Below are 27491 nucleotides of genomic sequence, written 5' to 3'. Positions count from 1 at the left end.
TGAGAAAAGATTTATCTTATATCCACCCCCATGTAAATGAATTTTTACACAACCAATAAAATTTAACATGTTATACAAGGTTACATGCCTTATTTTTCAGTTTACTAATTTCACTAATAAAGACCTATGTTGCACGGACTTTCCAAAATGTTGTTACACCCGTATCGGATCCTCCAAAAATGCACTACTTTTGAAGGATCCGACACACATCCGGCAATTTTTTCAGAGAGCCCGAGCAACATAGATATAGACAGAGAGGGGAAAAGAGAGGGAGAATAAATTACTTAGAACATTTAAATATCTTATTATTGAAGTTTTGGAGACTCAAGCAGTAAGAATACGGAGATAAATAACATAGCACACCTACAAAGGCTAGGATACTCTTGGATATTATGAATATGTTACCTCAAAATAGTAGTTAATTTCCCAGTACACTAAAATACACTTAAGACAGAGGAACTCAAAATCCTGGTGCCCACCTTCAAATCTAAATTTGGTGTTCTAGTTAACATATATCAGAAAGCTAGACACCAGAATTTCCATTTCTCATTGCTTGTAGAGGATTGAAACGTTTGCAGCGTCTGCAGATTCTAACGATTTTTGCATTTCTCTATGGCTCTTGGAGCTGCAGGAAATGAACATACTGCATGTTATATGTCATACAATATAAGATTCATTCAGATTGTTTAGTTTGGAATATCTTAGTCTATGATGTGCGGACTCTCCAAAATGTTGCCGCAGATCCTCCAAAAATACACTACTTTTGGAGGATCCGACACGCGCCTGGTTACATTTTCAGAGAGTCGAGCACATAGATCTTAGTTGGAAAGTAGTCGATGTACCAGACAAACTCACGTGCATTTTTTGAGATGAAATTGAATTCATGCAAATCACCACTGAAAAGAGATTGTCTAATGTGAGCAAAATGCAATTACCTAAACCATTTGCATCTGAACTCTTCATGATCCTCAGCTTCTTGCAAGACTCTGTGAACATCCTACAAACACCAAAAATGACAAATAGGAATTACGTAGTAAAAACTGGTTATAGGTCAACGACACAGGCTGCTCTAGTAATCCAGATTATAGAGAGGAACCAGAATTATTAGGAATACTAAAGATCTAGTAGTTCAAACACAACAGCATCACAAATGTGACCTAAATAAAAGCACGTGGACATTGAACTTGCATGACTACAAGTAGCATAGTAGCAATATCTGTTGCGTCCTTGATATTATTGTTCAATACTAAGTCAAAATTTGAAGGGGAGCCTTGGAGCAACGGTAAAGTTGTGTCTGACCTATAGATCACGGGTTCGAGTCGTGTAAGCAGCCACTAATGGTTGCATTAGGCTAGGTTATCTACATCACACCCCTTGGGGCGCGGCCCTTCCTCGGATCCTGCGTGAATGCAGGATACTTTGTGTACCGACTAAGTCAACACCTATTCATTGGAGTAGAATCAGTAGATAACCGGCAAGTTGATGGAAATGATAGGATTAGTGATCAATTAAACTCTCTTGGAATATATCTTAAGACTCAAAGAGAATGATTCTGATCTAGCTCATGGCCTGTTAGAAGTAGAAGGCGTCCGGTGGGATCTTCACGGACAGAAAAATATAGGTTAACTTTGATAATAAATTTATGAAGTTTGAGAGGCAAAGTATGAATTGTAGTGTGCACAGGGGTTTATGCACAGGGGTTTACAGTTTTACATCAATCCTCCGTATTTTAGACAGGTTCAAAATCAGATTAATGCATTAGAGTTCTAATGAACTAACCTGTTTGTAAGCTATAAGAAAATTTTCAGGAAACTTTTAGAATTTAAGATTAGATGTCAGACTTACCTCCATGGTACATCACCGACAAGCATCCAATCACCATCCTTGTCTTCGTAAGTAAGAACGTATTCAGATCCGTGTAGAAGATCCACCAATTTGCTTTCGTTTAGTCCATCACTGCTAGAAATGCCTTGAGTTCCACATTGACCTAAATAAATTATAAATAAAGGTCAAAACTAACAGCCCTTAATGCAGAGGAAAAAGAAAACTCATGATAGTAAGATGCAGCGGAATTTGGTTTCTGTATAATACTATTCTTTCGATCAAAACTGCATATAAATGATACCAACAATTTTACTCAGCTATAGATTTCCACTTTTTTAAGCACATTATCTTTCTTTACGCTGCAAAAGAACAGCTTTTTAGGATTTGCAAGCAATTAAAAACATACACATCCCAACCCAAGCGGCATATTTAGCTGCTTTTAAGGGCTTAAATCCTTGATCAAGATAAAGAATATTGAAATTTCAGAGAACTAAAAAGAATATATTTTCAACAACAGAAGGTATCAATTTGTGTTTGAGCTTTTTAAAGTCAGTTCAGTGACAACATATAACAATTAGTCCTCTAAAACAAACAAAGGGCAGCTCGGTGCACTAAGCTCTCGCTATGCGCGGGATCAAGAGAAGGGCCGGACCACAAGGGTCTATCGTACACAGCATTACGCCACATTTCCGCAAAAGGCTATTTCCATGGCTCGAACCCGTGACCTCCTGGTCACATGGAAGCAACTTTACCAGTTACGCTAAGGCTCCCCTTCAACAATTAGTCCTCTAGAAGATGGTAAATTCAGTACAACGAACTATCTGGAAGTACATAACTACATTTATCCAGTCAAAAACTTCTCATCAGACTACCATCACAATTCATTCAAACATTTCATAGTTGAAAAGAACAATCTCACAAAGCGCTCGCCCTCACAGGTAAAAGTCGTAACAAACAAAAACCAATAATTAACATGTAATGCTCTCATAAAACATTACCATCTTTGAAGCAACTGAACATTTTCTCCAATGCTGAAGAAAGAACATTATAGCTGTTGTAGATTGTAAGATCAACCTTCCTCAAGTATGGGGCACCGTCCATACTAACTTTGACATAATGACAACCTGCTAATAGCTTACCATTTGCATCTTCCTCGGTCTTTGGAGGATTATTACTAACCATATTCTTTCTAAAAGATCGAATCGGTGGCCATCCTACTACTTGTGCCCTGACCAGATAATAAAAGAAGCTTCAATTCATTTGTTCTAATTATCTTGCTTCTTAAGGTCAAAACTGAATAGCTAGATACAAATTAGAGCAAAGATTAAGGCCAGCGGCAGGGCGGATTACATGTCAACCAAACAAAGAGAAAAGAGATAACAGTATAACCAATTTATCAGAGATTCAATTAAAGCCATGGCTACTATAAATCACAGGATTACAACAACAACTATGCGTCAAATCCAAGCGAGTTGGAGTCGACTATATGAATACTCACTAACCATGTTGCTCCATGTTAAGCTCATCTAAGACCAATACTAATACCAAACATAAAAATAGAAATAAAAACTACTAGAGGATTGCGATAGCATAAAACTAGTCAAAATTTTCTGATGAATCCTCACAAAGGCATCTCGATGCACTAAGCTCCCGCTATGTAGTGGGATCCGTAGAAGGGCCGAACCACATTGGGTGTGATGTACGCAGCCTTCCCTTGCATTTCTACTAGAGGCTGTTTCCGAAACTTGAACCCTAACTGATCACACGGTGGCAATTTTGGTCACACGGCAACTTTTGCGCCAAGGCTCCCCTTCTATGTTGAATCCTCACAGTACAAAATAAATCATAGGATTCTCCAACAAAAATATTGTGATGCTTAAAAGTTGTACAAGCAAAACAAAAGAAAATTTTGGACACGATCCTAAAAACTATATTCTAATGGATCAACCAAAAACAGTTTCTACACTGAAGATAAGGAAACAATAAGTCTAAGGAGGAAATAAAAGACATACAAAACACTAATCATACTATGCTATATAGTTATAAGGTAAGGTAAAAAAAGATTACTTTGCAGCTGGAGCAACCCCATGACCATTATTACTAGAACTCATAGCCTTTTTCTCTTGAACTGATTTTGGTGATTTTGGAGCAGCCTCTTTCACAGCATTAGAACCAAGAATCTTGCTTCCAACTTTGACACCTTTAGGAGAGTTAATAAAGCCACAATCTTTACCCAAATTAACCTCAGAACCAAAACCCCATGTCTCAGAATTACCATTTATAGTGTCACAAAACACCCTTTTGGCTCCAGAAGGAAAAAATTTCAAATCTTTAACTCCATTGCTATTGTCTCTCTTTGGTGACTCAGAACCAGGTAAACCTAGTCTCAGTTCAGTGGCTTTAAAGTTCAAGTCTTTGCTTTTGTTCTCACTTTCCATTGAAGAAACATGGTTCTCTATTGGTATTGACATAAAAATTCAAGAAATGTTGGCAGTTAGTGAAGTACAGAGCAAGTGAATTATGTTAAAAACAACTAGAGAAAATAATGAGAGTGTTTCTTGATTTATTGATTGTAGAAGGAAAAAAGAGAGGGTTCTTTTGGCTTTTCTGTAGCTTTTTACATAATTTTATACAATGATGGTATGTTTGATTCTCACTTACACGAAAAACAAACACAGTTTCTGTTTCCACTGTAATAGAAAGAGATAGAACTGAAGAGGAATAATGGAATTACAATTGTTGCAAGAAAAGCCGTGAAAAGAGGGACAAAACTTACACAGTTAAAAAAGTGCCTTCTCTTTCTTGCTTTATTTAAACCTTTTTTAATCTCTAGAGTGTCAGTATAGGGTCAACCATAAACCTATTCTCTTAAACATATATACCGACTAAAAAAAAAAAATATTACATATTTGTGTAATAATCCCTATTTCAATAGTAAAAGATTATATTATCGTTTAATTCATGACTTCGTAATTATATTGTATACGGGTAAAATTAGGCCTACTCGATTGTGCTACTAGATCGAGATAAGGGAACTGCATCGGGATAGCCTCGTAATGAATCGGACCCGAGCTCGAAACAGGCGTCGAGTCCAAAAATCGAAGTGCATGCCGAGATCGAGGCCAACAGTGACCGATGCTATATATGACAAACTTTGAACGAAGCACAATAATGGAAAAGCGAGATATCCATAACCGATCAGAGATCACGGCAGAAACCTCGAAACATATCAAATCAAGGGCAGTTGTTTGTGCCAATCATGGGATTTACTTCCGTAATTAGAATTGTACCATAATTAGGATTCTTCTACTATATAAAAGGAAGTCCCCATCACTTGTAAGCAGCTTACATTCACGCAGATCAAAGCAATATAATATTCTCTCTTTAATTCTCTTGTTTATCGGTTTGCTATTTTTTAACTGTTCTTGCTCTACTAAGCTTGAGGGTATTCCAACTCGAGGGCTCTGCTCAAACATTGGTTTGCTTTACTTTATTGTCAATTTCTATCACTTATCTTTACGTTTATCAATTGGTATTAGGTGAAATCTCATATTCTTAAAACCACATTATAAGTTTAATTGTTATCAAGTTTTTAGAGTAAACAGTTTGGCGCCCACCGTGGAGCTAAAGATAATAGTGATTGCTAGTATTAATCCTCATAACACACACTGCTTTTACACTTGTTCTCGTAAGTGTCTTTGATTTCAGCAATCAACATGTCAAACTCTCAAGCAGTCACTCACACAGACACCGACCTTGATCTTCATGGTGAGAATGAGCACGTAGTCGCCCCGGGAAACGGAGTACGTCCAATCAATCCCGATGGACCACACGTCGTAGATCCAATCGATGTCAATTTTCGTGTTGCGATTCATAGAAATTTAGGCGCCGACGCTGAAAATAGCGTCCGCAGAGATGCCCGGGCAGCCGATCAGAATGCACAGAGTGGTGAAGAAGGCTGGATTAGCCTTCGAGTGATATTTGAAATGTTACAAACTCAGTAGGCTGCGATAGCACAACTCCAAAATCAGAATCGGGCACCAAGCAGAATCGATCTCGATACATCATAGGAAGTTGTTCTTAGGGTCGAACCTGTACAGGAGAAATTGAATGATAATGGATCGGGAACTGACCCCGACATTATGAAGATGCTCGAGGAGCTCACTAAATGGATTGAATCAGGAGATTGCTTTACTTTATTGTCAATTTCCATCACTTATCTTTGCGTTTATCAATTGGTATTAGGTGAAATCACGTATCTTTAAAACCACATATTAAGTTTAATTGTTATCCAGTTTTTAGGGTAAACACGTATAGTAGCAATAATTGCTATCGTTAAAAAACTTCCCTCTCATTTTATTATCCTAACAATAATTTAAATTATTTTTGTTAGTTAAATTTAAAATATTAATATCAAAATATGACACTTGTTATTCATCCAAGTAAAAAAATTGAAAAATAGAAAAAAGAAGAAAAGGAAAGGAGTCGGATCCGATAAATAGAAGCAAAAGATCTTATATATTATTAAAACCTAAAAAAACATGTGATCTTAAACAAATTTCTGAAACAATACAATTTTCTTATGACGTAAAGGGAATAAGTTTGGTTCATTTTAGTAAATAAAATTTATTTTTAAAAAGTCATTTAGAAACTTTTTTTTGAAATATATTATTGTTATTTCAAATAGTCGAGTGTTTATTAAGAAAAAAGTTTGAAGGTAAAAAAGTGATAATTTAGACACTCATTCTTATGATTGAGACAAGAATATATTTTTTTTAAGCTGCACAAGATCAAGAAAGAAAAAATAATATGAAATTGATCGAGAATTTCTTTTTCTTTTTATTTACTTGAATAATGTACCATTTTATTGTGTCCAAAAAATAAATAAATGTCCCTTTCATCAGCATGGTCGCACTTTTCTCAGAAAAAACTCATTTTATCTATCCCTCTCTCTCAGAAAAAGTTATTATTAATTCGCCTAAATAATAGGGAAAACTGCATATACCTAAAATACAGGGTCTGGTTGTAGGGAGACAAGACGGCGTTATGTTGTTAATTCAGAGAAAAAAATACAAACTTTTAGGAACTCAACAATGCAATTAAAATGTGGAGAAATTCAAAAATAGCCAGATTTACAACCGGTCGTTCAAAAATAGCTTAGTTTCAAAAGTAATCGAAATTTAACTACTTTTCATGTAAAGATAAATCTGAGCGAAAATACTATTCAAAACCCGGAAAATACGCCAGTATATTATACTGGAGTTCCAGCATAAGTATGCTTGAACTCCAGCATATTATACTGGAGTTTCAGGATAAGTATGCTGGAACTCCAGTATGATGGGGTTCCAGCATAAGTACACTAGAACTCCAGCATAATATACTGGAGTTCCAGCAAGAATAATTGTCCAGTATAATATACTGCAGTTTGGAGCACTGGTGCTCCAGTCTCCAGTATATTATACTGCAGTCAGCAAAGTATGTCGGTCCAACATAATATGATGGAGTTCATACACAGGTGCACTCAACTCCAGTATATTATGCAGGACCGGTCTCTGTTGCAGCAAAATAATGGCTATTTTGCATTGACTTCGTAAACGCTGGCTATTTTTGAATGACCAGTCCGAAAACTGGCTATACCGTGCTTTTTTTACATTAAAATGTCATTAATTAGCTAGTGGATTTGTGTACTTGCACTTGATATTATACTCCCCGGTCCATAATAAATGGCATTTTAGTGAAAATAGCAGGGCTAGCCAGTTTTCGGATTGTTAATTGAAAAATAACTAGCATTTGCACAATCATTGAAAAATAATCACTATTTTGCTGAAACACGAAAAGTTCCAACATAATATATTGGAGATTGGTGTAGCCAGGGGCGGATTTATGCTTACCGAAGCGGTGTCACGCGACACCGCTTCGTCGGAAAATTTTACTAAATATATGTATTAATTCTGTACGGAAATAGATAACTAGGAAAAAATGACACCACTTGACATAAATTGTGTCTTGGTGTGTTGGTAATGTGCTTGATTTTTCTCTAAGAGGTCAAAGATTCAAACCTCAACTAGCACATTTTTCTTTCGCAAATACTCATGACCTTTTGTAAGACTCAATAAAATCAATAGACTAAGGTTATTTTTATGATAATCAAAGTTATATTTTAATTCTTTTATAAATTTCGACATCGCTTACAAAAATTTCTGCGTACGCCCCTGGGTGTATCTGTATATGAACTTCCAACATATTATACTGGAACTCCAGCACATGAAAGTTCCAGTATACTGGAGATTGGAGCACATGTGTATGAACTTCCAGCATATTATGCTGGACCAGTTTATTACGCTGGAACTCCAGTATATTATGCTGGAAGTTCACATGTAAAAAATTCGAACTCCAGTATATTATGCTGGAATATTTTTCGAATTTTGAACAGTGTTTTCGTTTAGATTTATCTTTACATGAAAAGTAGCTAAATTTCGATTACTTTTAAAACTGTGGCTATTTTCCAATTACCACTTGTAAATCTGGCTATTTTTGAATTTCACCCAACTTTTTAGCTTTTTTATTTAGTCCAAAATAAGTGTCCTTTTATATAATAAGAAGAAACTAATTTTATTTTTCCAAAATTTGCTCTTATTTACATATCTCAATGTGTCAAGGTAACAATTAATTAAGGATAATTTAGTGAGTACATTTTTTCTCTCTAGGAGTTCATATTTTCTTAAGAAGTATGCCAAAGATTAAAAAGTCACTTATTATGGAACAGATGGAATAATATCTATGTAATTTGCAGAATAACAAATTTCTTGGATATTTGCCAATTGAGTAAGAGAAGGTGAAGTGTGAGGACTGTTGAGTCATAGATGCAGATGATATATGCATAGACGGGGCTAGGATTTGAAGCTTATGGATTCGAAATTTTAGTTTTTTTTAAGTTACTGAATTTTAAATTAATAATGTGTACATATTCAATAAATTTCATAAGATAAATATAAAGTTTGGACGAAAGTTACTGATTCGATCGAACCATACACGAAAGGCTAGCTCCGGCCCTAGACATATGGGAATCTTATTTTTTTTTTTGTTTTCTCTACTGTATCCAATATTCGCATTGCGGTCCTAACAAATAAAGTTCATGCCGCGGGAAAACGCTTTCTATCCGAATTTTTTTAATTACATTCTTCCTTCTATCATAACCGAGGGTGGTGTTAGATAGATACTTACTAATACCTTTGGATTCAATACTAGTCAAACAAAAAAATAACACTCGTTTGTGTTAGACAAGTACTTGTCACATTGAAAACTATAAAGTAAAATATGCAAAAGGAAAGGGTTAAGGTGCATTTGTCACATTGGTACACAAGCTTATGTTAGTGTTCCATATTCTTGGAAATTGACAATTCGTGTTGTTTCTATCACACTCTTCGCTAGCGTTTGACCATAGATTTTAAAATTTGTTTTGAAAAATTTGATTCGGGCGAAGTTTGGTTTGAAGATGAAAATGTATTTGGACATCAGTTTTCAAAATATATTTCCCAAATTTATTTTGGAAAACACATGTATATTATTAGTGTTTGTAAATATTTTGGCCCAAAATCAGCTATTGAGCTGGTTTGGAATTTGAGATTTGGGATTTTGCCAAAATATAGGCAAAATCTATAACCAAACATGTGTTTGCCAAATAAAATCGAATTTTATTTTGGCAAAATTTATGTAAAAATTGCACGGGACTCCCTATTTGGTCGCCCCCATTTAACCTATAACCATTTTTAAAAAAGTTTTAACTTGTACCCACTTTTTAAACAACTTCATTCCTCTTTCTCCTCCTCCTTCTCCTCCTTCTCCTCCTTCTTCTTCTTCTTCTTCTTCTTCTTCTTCTTCTTCTTCTTCTTCTTCTTCTTCTTCTTCTTCTTCTTCTTCTTCTTCTTCTTCTGTTGCTGCTGCTGTTGTTGGTGTTGCTATGAAACTTTAGTTCATGGGATGATTGCCATAAATATGTTTATCAGATTATTTAAAAATAAATTATAAATAATTACGTAAGTTAGTAGACAATCATTTGTGAATATTTCCAAGTACGTAAGTTAGTAGACAATAATAATTCTGTTCTTTTTACGTTTATTGTTTCCAAAATTTATGATTTAGATACTGTTGGCAATTTGATTATCTATCTAGTATGTTAAAAAGCTTTTTCAAAAACTTCAGCTTATATGGTGTTGAAGTTTTTACAAATGAATTAAAGAACTTCAGCATCTTCTGGTGATGTTTATGAAAAAGCTTTATGACAAAACTAATGAATCCATGACAAAAAACTCCAGCTTTTAGTGCTGAAGTTTTTACAAATGAACTAAATAATTTCAGCATCTTTTGCTGAAGTTTTTGAAAAAGCTTATCCAGGACAAAAAAAATTCAGTTTATTTAGTGTTGAAGTTTTTATAAATGAACTAAACAACTTGAGCTTCTTCTGCTGAAGTTTTTGAAAAAGCTTAATGACAAAACTAATGAATCCAAGACAAAAAAATTTCAGCTTATTTAGTGCAATTACAAACAAAAACTTCAGCAAAATAGAGAACAAAACTTCAGCTACTATGCTTAAGTTCAGCAATTACAAACAAAAAACTTCAGCAAATAGAGAACAAAACTTTAGCTACTATGCTTAAGTTCAACAATTACAAATAAAAACTTCAGCACACTTGGTTCAACACACTTTCTACTTCAGGCCCGCCTACTAGAATGTTAAAGTTTTGCGTGATTGTATTTGCTATTTCAGCCCCGTATGTTGAAGTTACGCGAAAAAGTGGGTACGCTTGCAATTTTCAGGCCCGTCTACTAGAATGTTGAAGTTTTGCGTGATTGTCTTTGCTACTTCAGCCCTGTATGTTGAAGTTACACGAAAAAGTGGGTACGCTTGCAAATTTTTTTGCAAAGGGGGTACAAGTTAAAACGTGACCCAAAAAATGGGTATAGATACAAATGCCCCAAAATTTATAGCCAAACGGGTCCTTCAAATCTTCAAAATGTTTGGTGTGAATCCATTATATGCATTTATTAGTACCTTTCAAGAATTATACTTCACAAATTAGGTGAGGAGATGTTTTATTTTTGAATTTTAGTGAGATAATTAAGAATCCCACATATAAGAGGTGTACATTGGAGTAACATCCAAATAATTTAGTTTTACAATAATGTTATGACCCTTATTGAAATAAGGCGTGATCGACTCTAATTGGTTTGGAATTGATGTCTAATTGTTATATTGTTAATATTTATACTGCTTGATTACAATTACTTTGTCACTTTTGCCAAAGTAAATTAACAACCACGATGATGATAGCAAATTAACAACGTCTTTTCCAAACAAATTGTGATCAACTATATAATTGAGCTCTAAAGCGAATATCGGACTTCCATTTGGAAACTAAAAATATACTCCATTTGTTTCAATTTAGATGACAAACTTCTCTTATTAGTTCGTTCCAAAAAGAATGACACATTTCGATAATTGGAAATAATTCAACTTAAAAATCTTCATTTTACCTGTTATACCCTTAATGAAAAGCTTTTACAACCATAAAAATGTCATGACCCCACAAAACTTTTGCCCCTTTAGCTTTTAAGACCACAAGTTTTAATTTTTTCTTTTTCTTAAACTTTATACCGAGTCAAAACTACTTCATCTAATTGAAACGGAAAAATACTGTATATGCTCCAAGTGGTGCCACAACTACCAGCCATAGAGTGTGTGAAAAATGGATGTCATATTCATAGCCTCATAGGGGAAGACTTTGGGTAGTTAAAAACAAGGGACAAGATAAATCTTGAAACAACATGAATTGACCCCATTTGAGATTTGATTAAACATGAAGAATCCTAACTTTAAGTCCCACCAGAAACATCATGTTGCTGTGTCAATTTCATCACAGCTACTTTAGCAACAAAAAAAAAAAATAGAAAAACAAAACAAAACAAAAACACAGCTACTCATAAAATACATGGGCGCGCGCACACGCACAAAGAGTCGAGAGACCACGATCATGCAAGTATATCGCGTCCAAATCTAGCTATTTACAAGATGTTTTATGCTGAACCGAAGTGGTCGTCAATAGAGGTTGATCCAAGATCTGAACTTTATGGATTCCTATTGCAAATATTTCAATCAGGGCAGATCCAACCGTATAGCTAATTTTTATCCTAAACCTAAATTTTCTCTATTAAATTCACTAATTCGGGATTTTAAACATTCAACCTCGACTAATTTGGGACTTTTAATAATAAGAAATTGTCATAGCAATTGGGAAATATCTAACAAGAAGATTGCTAGTGGAGGACACTATTGGAATGTTAAAGCAATTGAAAAGTTATTTGAACTGAGCAGCTGATCAACTGAACTTGGACATAGCCGCCATGCTACTTCAAGTATTTGCCAAGGAAAATTGTCCAATTCTAAATTAAACGTGAAATAGAGGCGGCAACAACAATAAACCTAGTATAATCTCTGGGGTATGGGAAAGTAGAGAGGGTGTTTTCAGTAGACTCGGCTCTAGAAAAATGAAAAAGAAGTCGTAACACCGACAATCCAATATAAAAACCAAACCGAAGAAACAACAAATAGTAACAGAAATCTACGAATAAGAAAATACAAAACTAACACTTTTTCTTATAGCCAACAACCAATAGAAATAAAGGCAAATTCATAATTTTAAGCTAGTTCAAAATAAGTGTGATATTATTATAATTTATGTACGTACATTTTTTCTTTGTATATGTATATATAGTGTAAGCCGAAGATAACCACGAAACACGATAAAAAAACCACCTCTGCCGAGCAATAAGCTTGAGAAAGTGAATGTTCTCTACTACCAAGCTAAGAAGCAGATCCAGAATTTAAATTTATGCGAGTGTTCAGAACTCTCTTTTAACTTGTATTAGACTAAGGAAATCTCTCTCAGACAATGTGATAAAATTTACGTGGATGTAACATTTTCTCAAGTCTTGAATGTTTTCACTGAAGTTGCTGGCCCATCACACTGCTTAAAAATGCATCTGTTGTCGGTGCATTCACTTGCTTTACAATTGTTAGATATGCAATATAGAGGTCCAATGTCTTATAGCATTCTAATTATTACTTACTAGAGTACCATTGTAAGTAATGACGGGAGCTTTGGAGCAGCGATAAAGTTGTTTCCATGTGACCTACAGGGCATGAGTTCGAACCGTGGAATTAACTACTGATGTTTGATTTAGGGTAGGCTGCCTACTCATACCCCTCGGGGTGTAGCACTTTCCCGGACTTGCATGAGCGCGAGATATTTCATGCATCGAGCTGTCCATTTTTTAGTATCATTGTCAATAAATTTGTGATTGCGAACTACCTTAGCTTAGTAGCGGAGTCAGAAATAACAAGGGGATTCAAAAAATAGTACATTAAAAATTTTCTTTATGTAAAGTGAATTCAACTAGTTATATAAATACATAAAAAATACGCAGTATAATTTTTCGGTAATAGCTCCAGCACTACCCCAGCCCCTCAGAATAAGAAGCCAATGTTGTGTGTTCCCTAGCCAGGAATTGTCACATGATAAATCCAATATATTTTTATTAGTAACTCCTAAATGTACTGTGTACCATGAGATTTTCAAAAGCTTTTGTGAGGAAAAGTACCAGACTCTTATGAGTCTTTATCACAGCCAAAGATAATGGTTACAACATAAATAAAAGCATATGAATGTATTATTGACTTCCACTTGTATCTTGTTTTTGAGTGACATGACAAATTTACTTGTAGTATATTATGGGAAAAGTAATATAAATGGTGAATGTCAAAGAATGAGAAGATGGGCAGAGGTGGAAAAGTTTAATAATTTGATGTGATTCACTTCTTTTTACTAGAAATTCCAATAATAGTTACAAGGTAGTTTTTTTTAGGGGTGGGCAAAATAAAAGGATTGAAGTAAAGGGACAAGAAATTCTTGCAGACTGGCAAGAACCCTACTAGGATAATTATTTAACAACCAAAAAATTAGTAGTATTCTTGTAGCATGCCTTAAAATTGTCTATGGGATAGTTTCTTCATGCCTAAAGTTACTATTCAATGGTGTCAGGTTCAGAATTTATAAGTTGTGGCTCTGATTTAAGAAAATGAGTTCTAAAATATATATCTAGTTTTATATATACTTGTCTTTACATATATATAAAGATTGATCTCGAAGCACTGAATTCTGTTGAATCCATGGATCGATTGTTGGATTTGTTCTCAACTCTAGATAGAATATAAAATCTTGAAAGTAAAAGATCTCTCAATTCCCAAAGCCAAAAAAGAATTTTCCCTTGTGAAAAGTGTCACAATACCAACAACTTGAAGCAATTTGAGAGTTAAAATGGGCCCAAGTCTTGTGGATTTTAAGTTTTAACCACCAAATAAAGGACGAAAAGATATGGTTCATTGGTAGAATATTTATCATTTTTGGAACATGAGAAAAGAGAGAAGATAAGAGTGCTATTTGAGTGGATGTCATCATTTGAATATTTTTAAGGCACAAAAGTGTGTAAGATGCTGAATTGGCACTCAAAATCTTAATATGAAATGCTGAAGTTCAAATTTGTCATGATATATATATATATATATGATCCCACTAGCAAGTCTTTGGCATAATGGAAGACCTTGAACAACTTACGAACCAAGTCAAAAATTAGCATGCAATGGGAGGATATGTTAGAGCAATTGTCAAAATATTTTTCAATTAGAGTGGCGGAACCACTTTTGACGACTTTTCGTCCAAAAATTATATTGTGTAGATAAGTTTTTAATTTTTATTTTTTTTATTTTTATATACACTATATGTTGAATTCAAGAGCAGCTCAAAGAATTTGGTGATCTAAAGCCAAAATATATTAAAGCCCCTTAAATTTTCATAACATTTATATTATAATGAGTCACAAAAGAACCCCACATGACTTTGGTCTAGTGATAAAGCGCAACACATGATGAGGTTAGACTGACATCACAATTTCAAACTCTCTCATGGACAAGAGTATGATATTTAAGTGAAAAATCGTAGAGAAGTGGATACATTATCCATCGAGTTCGAATCTTGTGCCATTGCCCTCAAGAATTTTTTAGTTATAAAAGATAAGATACAAAAGAACTTGCTTTCTGATATATTGATCAATCAATTATGATAAAAAGAAATAGCTAAATTCAGATAATTTGAGTTGAAATTAAAGAGTGAAATTGTTAAACATATGAAGGACAAAAAGAGTGTACATAAAAGAGAAAAAAAGTTAGAATTAATGAGAAGGTAAATATCTGTATAATTTAATGATAGAGAAAATTTGTGATTGTTTTTACTTACTCAATCATGCAATCTCAGTCAAATTTAAAAAGTGTAAAAATTTATTTATTTTATTAATAATAATATTTGTTTAACAACAACAACAATAACGACCCAGTATAATCCTACAAGTGGGGTCTGGGGAGGGTAATATGTACGCAGACCTTACCCCTACACCGAAGGGTAGAGAGGCTGTTTCCAGGAGACCCTCGGCTCAAAAAAAGCATCAGGAGACGATATATTAGTACCATAAAAATGCATAATAAAATAATAGCTTTATAAGAAATATGAAATACACAATACGAAATATGAAATAGATGACTGGTATAGTAAAAACTAGCAGGTAAAGCTCCTAACCTGCAACCTTAATGCTCGACCTCTATAATTCTCTGTCAAGGGCCATGTCCTCAGTAATCCTAAGTCGCGCCATGTCCTGTCTGATCACCTCTCCCCAATACTTCTTAGGTCGCCCTCTACCTCTCCGCGTGCCCACTACAGCCAGTCGCTCACACCTCCTCACCGGTGCATCAGTGCTCCTCCTCTGAATGTGCCCGAACCATCTGAGTCTTACTTCCCGCATCTTGTCCTCCATGGGGGCCACGCCCACCTTCTCTCGAATATCTTCATTCCTAATCTTATCCATCCTTGTATGCCCGCACATCCACCTCAACATCCTCATCTCTGCTACTTTCATCTTCTGGATGTGTGAGTTCTTTACCGGCCAACATTCAGTTCCATATAACATAGCAGACCTAACCACTGCTCTATAAAACTTACCTTTTAGTAACGGTGACACTTTCTTGTCACACAAGACTCCCGATGCTAACCTCCACTTCATCCACTCCACCCTTATACGGTATGTGACATCCTCGTCAATCTCCCCGATCCCCTGATATGTAATATAATAGTGATATAGTAGTATTTTATAATTTTGGGGCCCTTAATATTTGGAGGCGTATGGCAAGGGTTTCATTTATCTTACCAGACTTCCGATACACATAGCGAGAAGAAGCAGAAATGCGAATATAAGAAAGAAATAGAAAAATAATGAATGGGGTGAGAGAGGCTCGAACTCTCGACCTCAGGATTACTCTTTAGCTATGAGACCTACGCGCTAGCCAACTGCGCCACCACCCCGATGCTGTTAATTAATCAGACCAATATAGTAATTACTGGCGACGTTAATGTGTAGATTTCAAGTTCGGACGAACTTAGTAAATTTGGTCCAGATTCTATATTTGTCTTAAGAAATTCATTGAATATGTGCAAATTATTTATTTAAAACTCAGTAACTTAAAAAGATTAAAATTCTCATACCGCTCAATTAGCAAGATATTTTAAGAGCTACATTTTTTTTATAGCTGGGTAGAGGTAGCTCCACAACTATAAAGGAGTGTAAAGTACCATTACATACACTCAATATAATATTTAATAATTCTTTAAAAATTGTTTAATTATATGTACGGAAGTCAAGTTGAAGACATTAAAATTCTTCACTCAAGACTTATAAAGCTTAATTGAAGAGAAGAATATTAGCAATCTGGAGGGAGCATGTTTACCTTACCTCCTCAATTAAGAGCAAATTCTTCACTAAACTTATGCTTTAGACCTTTTAACATTTTCTCTTAATTATACATATGGGAAGAAATAGACTTTTGTTTGACTCTGACCTTAAAATTGAAAATAAAAGTTTATCTGTGTCAATACAAAAAGGTGTCACTTTACAATGACATTTTCACATTTTTCATAAGAGATCAAGAAAACGAACATAGGCATGAAAGTGTGAAACTGAACAAAATTTGCAACAGAGTATAATAGTCGCTCACTCAATCACTTAAATTAAAAGTAGCAAGCGAATGTATACATATGTAGAATAAGTGTATAACAGTATATAACCAATGTATAATTGACGTATACCGGTGGAAAAATAAACAGTGAATCTGGCCAGCTATTTAAGCAATTCGACTTCTAAAAATTATCTATAACATGACAATTTCTCCTTTCTTTGCAGCTTGATCTTCCTCCCAAATTCTTGTATCTTCATCAGATCCATAAGCCCAAGCACACACAATGAAGTAGAACAAATTCCCAACACTCAATAAGCAAAGAACCCAATAGTAATAATCATAATGACCTAAATTCAAGTTATTTGATACCCAACTCACTTTCCCTCCTCTACTTGAAACATGATCAACAATTTCAACAATTAGACTTCCAAAAACATTTCCAAATCCCATCCCTAAAGCAAATAATGCCACTCCAATACTAGCCATGCTCTTAGGAAATTGTGAATAATAAAATTCTATTTGTCCAATCGCGTTGAATGCCTCAGCTAGACCAGTTAAACAATGTTGCGGTACTAGCCACATTGCTGACATATCCACTTGTGACAAGGGATGGTTCGCGAGCCCTTCATTAAGGGCTCGTGCTCGTCTTTCTCTTTCCACTAACGCTGCAGCTCCCTGAGATGCACAAGAAAGTAACAACCCGATCCCCATACGTTGCTTGAAAGTCAATCCGCGAGGTTTTTCTGTGAATTTTGAGATCCAGGGGACGAGGATTCGGTCATAGATGGCTATCCATATTGTTAATGTGAGAATCCCAAATGCACCATACGAACCTGCTGGAATTTTAAAATTACTACCTTTTACTAAATGTCTGTCCATTGTATTTGCTTGTAGCACAGGAAATGCATGTTGGCTTAGTGTTACCGCTATCATAATTCCTGTAGACCACATTGGGATAACTTTGATCAAGGCTTTGAATTCTTCTACTTGTTGAATTGTACAAAGGTTCCACGGATTTGAAGCTGTTCCATTTGGATTCAAATCTTCCTCGGGATTTCTAACGATGCACGCCTTATTTAGAAACCTATGGAATACGACAAAAAATAAATTGTAAAATTTTGTTACAACGTCAGTGTATATAACTTAAATCCGAGGAAAGTACCTTAGTTTATGGGTTGGAAAAGTAAATCTTGAATCCTTTTCATGATAATACCACCCATTAGAATCCACAGGAGGCAGAGAAAGGTGTTTGTTTTTCCAAGCCACAACAACAACTTGAGCAAAACTAGTAAGCAAACTCTTGTTTGCTTTTATCCTAATGAAAAGTGCAGAACCCAAAAGGAACATAATAGTTGCCAAAAACATAAGTCCTGTAGGCACTCCAAAACCCACCACCCAACCAAATTGTGTCTGAATATACACTATAACTGTCACTGAAATCAGTATTGATATCCCAACTGATGCGTAATACCTGTCGCGAAAATAGCATATAAACATAATATTCACAGTAAATAACAATAATAATAACTATGTCTTAACGCCAAGCTAGTTGGATCGACTGTATGAATCTCAATATCATAATAAGGTTAATCTAACACTAGGGGTACATTTCAGTTGTTACATATTGTACACGGATTTCAACTCTGTCATTTTCTATCTTTTATCTAGATCTATCTAGATTCTGAGAATATTCATAATTAATAATAGAGAATAAAGGACGAACATCAAAGGCGGACCTATGTGTAGTGTTGAGGGGTCACCGGACCCCATAAACTTCGGCAGAAATCTTGTATAAGTATATGCATATACCTTAAAATGATTATATAAATAAGTTGACACCTTGAACACTAAAAGCCTTTAGAGGATACTGGTTGAGCTAAATAGTGGTGCCCCATCATGTTAAAATCCTGGTTTCGATTCTGACGAACATATTAAGATATAGTGAATAACATGAATAATAAGAGAAACAAGTACAACAGAATTACCAATTGAAGAAACTTTGCAAGATTCTTCCATTATTGGGATTGTCAGGATTGTCAAATTGGTCAGCACCAAAGGCTAATGAACATGGCCTAATTCCACCAGCTCCTATGGCCATTAATGCAAATGATGAAAACAGAAATACTAACTGGCCAATGTCTGGTTTTTGACAATTTTCTGATTCTAATTTGCAAGGATGTGGTCTTGCTTCTTTTAGTATAGCTGTTAACCACAGAGCCACCATCCCCTACCAGAGAAAATATAGTGTTAAATTTATCGTTCAGACACAATTCCAACTTCAAAATACTTTTATTTCAATTTCAACTTCAAATGCTTTTTTAAAAAAAAATCGACCAAATATAATCCAAATGCTATATAGATACCAAATATTGTAAGACACATATTTTTTGTATATATAGACATTCTAAAAAAAATGTTATTATTACGGGGATGGGGAGGGGAACATTACATATAGGTGGTATTCGATCCCTCACCACATGGTAAAGGATGAGAAACTCGCACTATATGAATAATTCAAATAAAAGATAATATGTTCAGTTGAACCCGTTCTAACCTGCGTCTAGTAATAAATTTCAATGTAAACGGCAAAGAACTAGAAAAATAGAGAGGAGAATAGTGTACTCACGATAAGGCTAATGAATGTCCCTAAAGCAATGACATAATAACGACCCAAATAAGAATCAGAAAGAAAAGCTCCAAAAATGGGAGTGAAATTGGATATGGCATTCCACCAGAAAAGAATACTTGCCCCTGTAGCATTACTTAAGTGATACTCATTTTTCAGGTACAATATCATATTTGCATGCAGTCCTACACTTGCAACCTTGTCCAATGCCTCATTTGCTGTTATCATCAAAACCACAAACATAATCATTAACGTCGAAAAATTGCTTGTTATCAGTTTCAACATTTCCATTCAAATGCGTAGTACTCCTTCTATTTCATTTTATATGATGGTATTTATTAATTGGATACGGATTAACAAAGAAAGAAAGACTTCCACCGTTCGTGGTCTTGAACCTATCATGACATTTCTATGTCTATAAAAAAGCACTACATTAAGAATAAATAGAAGTTTAAAGTCAAATTATTTTCAAATAAAAAAAAATCGTCATTCTTTTTCGATATAAAAAAGGGCAGCCCGGTGCACTAAGCTTCTGCTATGCGCGGGTTCATGGGAGGGCAAGACCACAAGGTTCTATTGTACACAGCCTTACCTTGCATTTCTGCAAAAGGCTGTTTCCACTGCTGGAACCCGTGATCTCCTTGTCACATGATAAGTTTACCAGTTACGTCAAGGCTACCCCTCTCTTTTTCAATATAACAAAGAACTAATTAAAAGAATGAAATTACATACCGATAACAAAAGGCATTGTTTTAAGGCCACCTTTCTTGTGATCTGAATAACTTTCTTTTTTCTCCATTTCCACAAAACTATGACTAAAAAAAAGTCTTTTTTGCTAAGCAAAACTCTTGAGAATGATAGGAAAAAATGGGTTTTTGTTGAGAAAGATAAAGAGAAAGCTAATGAGATTAGTAGTTTTTGTTTAGTGGCCTCTTTAACAGCTTGTTTTTGCCTTATGCATAAAACGATGATCCTTTATACGTTGAAAAATTCCATTTCCACAAATTCAACAAAAATGCCATGTATAGCCAATAACACGCCATGACTTATGATGTCAATATAATCTTTTATAGCTTTATACACTCGTTATTTGAGACCTACTGACTCGACTAATTTAGATTTTGTAATTTGCACCGCGTAGGGTCCATTAAGACGTCCGTAATATCGAGTAACTGCTTTGTAATCTCAGCTAAGTTGATGTAATCAGTCACTGTCTTATATTCGGCTTTGGAAGTTTGTCTAAGTGTGGTTAAATTAGTACAACGTAACAACTAGACGGAGTGTCATGAAAATAAATTGTTAAAGTTACGTACGGCATCTAGTTAAATTTACTTTTCGAATCTAATTTGTTATTTGTCATTGTATATCTAGCTCTTTTGACTTAGTTAATTACGTTACTCAAATTAATAAACTATTATCAAATGATAATTACAGCCTAATTAACTTGAATAAGTGAGCTGATTTGTCCCATGCGTTTAGTGTGCATACCCTTGTTTGGGTTTTGACACAAACCTATAGTCGCAACACGAATTTCGTACTCCCTCTTATGATGATCTGAGAGAAATGAGAAGTAGAAAAGTGCACAGATTAACAATATACTCGCTCTGTTTCAGTATAGATGATTTAGTTTGACTTAACAGAAAATTTAAGAAAGAAAAAAAAACTTTTGAAATATGTGGTCCTAAAAGATTAAGTGGCAAAAGCTTTATGAGTCCATGTCATTTGTGTGGATATAAAATCTTCTCATTAAGGGTAAAATGGGTAAAATGAAAAGTTTAAAGTTAAATTGTTTCCAAATACATAAATGTGTCATTCTTTTTGGAACAGACTAATAAGAAAAATATGTCATTTAAATTGAAGTAATATTTTCTGGAACTCACTGTATCAATTAATACAATCATGTAGTGTCTTTTTAAGGGGAAAGCGCTCTCTACTAGAGTTTGTTCAAACTCGAACCAAAGAACTCTGATTAAGGATAGATGAATCACACCCTTCTCGTTCACCCTCTTCGGTGGTGATTAAAGAAAAGTGTATAATTCAAATAAGAACAGACTAAGGAAGTGTTCTAGTGGGCAAAGAAAAATATCTTTAATACAAAGAACACGTAAAAAATAGGCCAATAAAATGATCAAAAAAATAATATCATGATGGAAACATGGAAATAAAGAAAATATGCTTCCCATAGCTTTTAAGGGAGAATTTATTAGCATGGTACAATTACAAAGATCAGCTTCAAAATGTTCCATAAAAATATTGTTGTGCAAAATTCAAAATATCAGATTTGTTTATTTATACAGAAAATTTTCTATTTCGAACACAGGGATGAAGTAGTGACGTATCCAGAATTTTACATTACGTCAGAGTATATGTCAACAACTTTTGATACTAAAAATTGTCTATAACATGACAATTTCTCCTTTCTTTTCAGCTTGATCTTCCTCCCAAATTCTTGTATCTTCATCAGATCCATAAGCCCAAGCACACACAATGAAGTAGAACAAATTTCCAACACTCAACAAGCAAAGAACCCAATAGTAATAATCATAATGACCTAAATTCAAGTTATTTGATACCCAACTCACTTTCCCTCCTTTACTTGAAACATGATCAACAATTTCCACAATTAGACTTCCAACCAAATTTCCAAATCCCAATCCTAGTGAAAATAGTGCAACACCAATACTAGCCATACTCTTAGGAAATTGTGAATAGTAAAATTCTATTTGTCCAATCGCGTTGAATGCCTCAGCTAGACCAGTTAAACAATGTTGTGGCACTAACCAAAATGCTGACATATTCACTTGTGAAAACGGATTTTTCTCTAGTCCTTCACTATGTGCTCGTGCTCGTCTTTCTCTTTCAACTAATGCTGCTACCGCTTGTGCTGCACAAGAAAACAACAACCCGATCCCTATACGTTGCTTGAAAGTCAATCCGCGAGGTTTTTTGGTGAATTTTGACATCCAGGGGACGAGGATTCGGTCATAAATGGCTATCCATATTGTCAATGTAATAATCGCAAATAAACCATAAGAAGCTGCTGGAATTTCAAAGTGACTATTCAAATGTCTGTCCATTGTATTTGCTTGTAATACTGGAAATGCATGTTGACTTAGTGTTACTGCTATCATAATTCCTGTAGACCACATTGGTATTACTTTGATTAAGGCTTTTAATTCTTCTACTTGTTGAACTGTACAAAGATTCCATTGATCTGAAGCTGTTCCATTTGGATTCAAATCTTTCTCAGGGTTTCTAATGATACATGCCTTATTTAGAAACCTATGAAATATGACCAAAAAATGGTTATCAATATGCTTGTTCATCCAATATTCAAACAAACTACTAACAAATTATTTTTCAATCATCAGTAAGAGAGGAGAGTATTATATAAAGATCTTTGTTTGATTAATTATAGTGCTATTGCCTGTTAGGATCAAGCGCTTACCGTCATGCCAAAAGATGTTGATAATAAAGGCGCAACTTTATTCTTAACCAAAGCTCACCAAGCAAGCGCCATGTTCGACCATGACTCTGACCTAGTCTACCCTAACACCCTCGTGGGCGATTTAGGCAGGATGTTGGCGTTACCCAACAATGTGGTGTTTAGCGGTTTGTCCTTAATCATCTCTGTTCCACTTAGAATACATTTGTAACCTTTTCTTATGCTAAAGTTCTTGTGTGAGAGGACAAGAGGTTCTTTGGTGGCATCGCCAACAAGAAATCTAGTTATTCATGTTAAGTAACAACCTAATATTAGGCATTCTACGTCTAGGCAGTGCTAATTTTTTTTAATCATAAAATATTCAATAACTCTAAGCACAAGAAGTATAAATCAGCATGATTTATGACAAAGAATTGGTCAATATAGCATGTGAATAGAATGAGTTTCAATTTTGTGTACTGAGAGTGTATAAATTATTTACACTATTAGATTAAGTTAATTTATATAATAACGTGTAATTTTTCATAGTCACTGATGCTTGCATTAAGATAGGCTGCCTACATCACACTCTCTAGGGGTGCGACTCTTCGCCGAATCCTGCGTGAATGCTGAATACTTTATGTACCTTATAACGTGTAATTTCTCATAGCGATTTTAGTATGATAATTAAAGAAAGAGTAATAACCTGCTATATATACCCGATCAAATAGCACTAGATAGTAGTATAAATATTTTTATATTTTCAATATATATAGCTTAAATCCGAATAAAGTACCTTAGTTTATGTGTTGGAAAAGTAAATGTTGAATCCTTCTCATGATGATACCACCCATTTGAATCCACAGGAGGCAGAGAGAGGTGTTTGTTTTTCCAAGCCATAGCAACAACTTGAGCCAAACCAGGAATCAAACTCTTTTTTGCCTTCATCTTAATAAAAAGTCCAAAACCCAAAAGGAAAAAAATTGTTGCTAACAACATAAGACCTGCAGGTACTCCAAAACCCACCACCCAACCAAATTGTGTCTGAATATACACTATAACTGTCACTGCAATCAATACTGATATGCACACTGATGCATAATACCTGTAAGAATTAAAAAACAAAAATAATATTCACGGTAAATAATAAGAAATAAAGAACGAACACCAACACATAGTAAACAATGAAAATAAAAAGTACTCGCTCCGTTTTAATTTATGTGATGCACTTTAAATCTCGAGAATAAAGCTTCTTAATTTTGGCCGCAAATTCTGCTATAGAATCTTCAAATTTTTCTAAGCTTCCGCTATGCGCGGGATCAGAGGAAGGGCCGGATCACAAGAGTCTATTGTACTCAGTCTTACCATACATTTCTGCAAGAGGTTGTTTCCACTAGGATTGTCTAAGGGGAGGGTACTCGGAAAAGAAGGGTTAAGGGTACAAGGAGGTTAAGGGTAAGGATAAGGGGAGAGTTGCTTAAGGGTACTTTTTTTAATGGTATTTAAGGGTATGGGTTAAGGGTATTTTTTTTGGGTACCCTACCAGTACTCCTACCGGTCCTAAAGGTGCGGTACTTAAGGATGGGTTATCAGTACTTAGGGGTACTTAAGGGTAATTTTAAATTAAATAAAAAAATGGCCATATTTTAAATTAAACAAAAAAAAACGGTAGGGTACCAGTGCGGTACAGTACGGTACCTTAAGGGTACTTGGGGTACCGGTACTAAGGGTACTATATCGGGTACCCTACCATTACCTTACCCTTCGCCTCAAATCCCTCACCCCTACCCACCCACCGTAGCAGTACAGTCCGATACGGGTACTAGTACGGTCCCATACGGGTACCGGTATTACCCTACCCTTAGACAGCCCTAATTTTCATGATTCGAATCTGTGACCTCCTGGTCACATGACAACAATTTTACTAGCTACGCTAAGGATTACATATTTAAAAACTCATGGTAATGAACTGCATCGCATAAATTGAGATAGAGTAAGTAAAACAAGTACATCAAGATTACGTGATAAATACCAATTGAAGAAACTTTGCAAGATTCGTCCATTATTGGGATTCTCAGGATTGTCAACTTGGTCAGCACCAAAGGCTAATGAACATGGCCTAATTCCACCAGCTCCTATGGCCATTAATGCAAATGATGAAAGTAGAAGTGCAAGTTGGCCAATGTCTGGTTTTTGACAGTTTCCTGAGTCTAATTTGCAACGATGTGGCCTTGCTTCTTTTATTATAGCTGTTAACCATAGGACCACCATTCCCTAACAAAGAAAATATGGTGTTATATCTGATCATGATAAAGAAAAGAAGCGAATCTAGGATTTAAAGCCAGTGGATTCAAAATAAGTTTGATTTTATTTTTATTATATATGCGGATGCTAATTTCTTTTTTGTTTATCTATACAGAGTTCAAATTTGAAAGCAGTGAATGCACATCATTGTCCTAGATTCGCCTATGATAATGAATGCATATCAGGGGCGGAGCTAGAATTTCTGTTACGAATTTGTCCAAACCTAATAGCTTTGTATGTACAACTTATTAATTTAGAACTCAATAATTTTAAGAGCTCGTTTAGTACGAGGAATAACGGATAATTAATCCCGGGATTAAATTTGAGATGTGTTTATCTCATATTTGGTGGGGTAAAATCGTAATATAACTAATCAGAGGATTAGTTATTCCGGAATTGTAGTATTTTTTTATCCCTATGGGAGAGTGGGATAACAATCCTGGAATAACTAATCCCCAGATAATTAATCCTGGGATAACTTGTTTCTCAACCATACGACCCCTAAAGAGTTATAATCCTAAGAATTAGAATTCTGAACGTGTAAGTTTCAAATCATGGCTAGAAAAGTAAACGGTGAATTCGATTAGCTATATTTGTGTAAAGATCCCTTTTTTTGTTTGTTTATGCATACAGAGTCCAAATCCAAAAGCAGTGAGTTCAGTTGAATCCACATCATTGTCCTATATTCGCTTCTGATAATGAATTTCAATCAGGGGCGGAGCTAGAATTTTTGTTGCGGATTCGACCAAACTTAATAGCTTTGTATGTACAAATTACTAATTTAGAATCCAATAACCTTAAAGAGTTAGAATCCTTTTAAGTTAGAATCCTGAACGTATAAGTTTCACTTCGCCGCTGATTTCGACGAAAAATGTTATAAAGAACTAGGAGAGTAAAGGAGAGAATGTACTCACAAGAAAGCTGATGAATGTCCCCAAAGCAATCACATAATATCGGCCCAAGTATGAATCAGAAAGAAAAGCTCCAAAAATAGGTGTGAAATTGGAAATGGCACCCCACCAAAGAAGAGTGATTTGGCCTCTAGCATTAGTTAAGTGATACTCATTTTTCAGGTACATGATCATATTTGCACTTAGTCCTACACTTGCAAGCCTCTCCAATGCCTCGTTTGCTGTCATCATCAAAACCATAAACCATATTCTTTAAAAAAAATAAAAAATAAAAAATAAAAGCGTATTTGGTACGATGGAGGTCAATTTTCATAGAAAAGTTTTTTCCCAAACAATGTTTTTCGGCTTTTGAAATTGAGCGTTGAAGCAACGGTAAAGTTGTCTTCGTATAACTTATACGTTACGAATTCAAGCCGTGGAAGCAGTCATTAATATTTGCATTAGGGTAGGTTGTCTACATCACACTTCTAAGAGTGTGACCCTGTACGTAAATACGGAATATTTTCTGCACCGAACTGCTGCCCTTGCACTTTTTAATGTTTTTCGGCGTTTGGTTGGAGGTGGAAAAAGAATGTGTATGTTTGTGTATGATGTACATATTAACATTAATATTTGTAAATCGGAGAGTGTTTTCAAGAATATTTTGAGTAATGAACATTAATAATATTGTTTTAAGTGTTAGTTGGAGTAAATAATATGCAGTGATCAATCATTACGATAGTTATAAGAAAAATGACTTCCACCCAAGAGTGATTAGAGAAGTCGTATTCCCCTTTTTGATGATAACCAAACACCAAAAATCAATGACTTTTCTCATGAAAAATATTTTACTTAAAAATGACTTCTGTCGTATCAAACAAAACATTAATTCAAGAGGAAAAATTCATACCAAGGGACTAAAAAGTATGAAATTACATACCGATAATAAAAGGCATGGTTTTAAGGCCACCTTTCTTGCCATTTGAGACATCCTCAGAAGTCTTCACTAAATCTGAAGAACTTCCTTTTCTCTCCATAACTATATATGTTTCAAAAAGTCCTTTTTTTTTTGCTAAGTAAAACTTATGAAATGAGAGAACAAAGTGAGCTTTTTGTTCAGCTTCTCTAAATAACAGTTTGTTTTTGCCTTATGCAAAAAGATTAACACTCGGTATGTATTCGAGATCTATTGATCTGACTAATCCGAATTCTCGTCGTATAGGTTTATTAATATGTCAATAATATAGAGCAATTGCTTTGTAATATCAGCTAGGTTGATATCAATGAGTCATTGTCCCATAGTGTTAT

At 34.7% G+C, this 27491-nt stretch overlaps 3 protein-coding genes and 1 non-coding gene across 4 annotated transcripts; all 4 read right to left on the bottom strand.

Moving 5' to 3' along the window:
- Positions 1 to 280: 280 nt before the first annotated feature.
- On the bottom strand, positions 281 to 4602 carry LOC104224739 (auxin-responsive protein IAA16-like). The gene is made up of 5 exons (XM_009776434.2): positions 3892 to 4602; positions 2823 to 3052; positions 1846 to 1987; positions 936 to 997; positions 281 to 625 (listed from the first exon to the last, which is right to left on the bottom strand). The coding sequence occupies exons 1-5, from the start codon at positions 4293 to 4295 to the stop codon at positions 591 to 593; spliced, it is 873 nt and encodes a 290-aa protein (XP_009774736.1). The 5' UTR covers positions 4296 to 4602; the 3' UTR covers positions 281 to 590.
- A 5109-nt stretch (positions 4603 to 9711) lies between these two features.
- Positions 9712 to 20364, bottom strand: LOC104224740 (protein NRT1/ PTR FAMILY 1.2-like; the record flags this gene model as incomplete). Its single annotated transcript, XM_009776435.2, has 6 exons — positions 20298 to 20364; positions 19566 to 19783; positions 18925 to 19166; positions 18102 to 18410; positions 17179 to 18023; positions 9712 to 9776 (listed from the first exon to the last, which is right to left on the bottom strand). Coding segments are annotated over exons 1-6 (1746 nt in total), but the record flags the coding sequence as incomplete, so codon positions are not given.
- On the bottom strand, positions 16205 to 16289 carry TRNAM-CAU (transfer RNA methionine (anticodon CAU)). Its single transcript is given in 2 exon segments — positions 16205 to 16240; positions 16252 to 16289. It is a non-coding gene; the product is annotated as a tRNA-Met (tRNA).
- Positions 20365 to 21961: 1597 nt separating the features above from the next.
- On the bottom strand, positions 21962 to 27220 carry LOC104224741 (protein NRT1/ PTR FAMILY 1.1-like). Its single transcript, XM_009776436.1, has 5 exons — positions 27124 to 27220; positions 26208 to 26425; positions 25022 to 25263; positions 23786 to 24094; positions 21962 to 22847 (listed from the first exon to the last, which is right to left on the bottom strand). Exons 1-5 carry the CDS (start codon positions 27218 to 27220, stop codon positions 21962 to 21964), a joined length of 1752 nt encoding a protein of 583 aa, XP_009774738.1.
- Positions 27221 to 27491: the final 271 nt, after the last annotated feature.

This window comes from Nicotiana sylvestris, chromosome 6 (assembly GCF_000393655.2).
Source record: "Nicotiana sylvestris chromosome 6, ASM39365v2, whole genome shotgun sequence".
Lineage (NCBI taxonomy): Eukaryota > Viridiplantae > Streptophyta > Magnoliopsida > Solanales > Solanaceae > Nicotiana > Nicotiana sylvestris.
Note: the sequence above shows the minus strand (reverse complement) of the source record. Positions and strands in the feature narration are given on the sequence as shown.

Bases quoted from the DNA above. Each gene is read 5' to 3' on its own strand.
- LOC104224739 (XM_009776434.2), bottom strand. From the start codon at position 4,295: ATGTCAATACCAATAGAGAACCATGTTTCTTCAATGGAAAGTGAGAAC. The intron at 3,053-3,891 runs GTAATCTTTTTT...TTATCTGGTCAG, and splicing joins GGGGTTGCTCCAGCTGCAAA to GGCACAAGTAGTAGGATGGC. The intron at 626-935 runs GTAATTGCATTT...CATTTCCTGCAG, and splicing joins TTCAGATGCAAATGGTTTAG to CTCCAAGAGCCATAGAGAAA.
- LOC104224741 (XM_009776436.1), bottom strand. From the start codon at position 27,220: ATGGAGAGAAAAGGAAGTTCTTCAGATTTAGTGAAGACTTCTGAGGAT. The intron at 26,426-27,123 runs GTATGTAATTTC...TGATGATGACAG, and splicing joins AACCATGCCTTTTATTATCG to CAAACGAGGCATTGGAGAGG. The intron at 25,264-26,207 runs GTGAGTACATTC...TTTCTTTGTTAG, and splicing joins GGACATTCATCAGCTTTCTT to GGAATGGTGGTCCTATGGTT.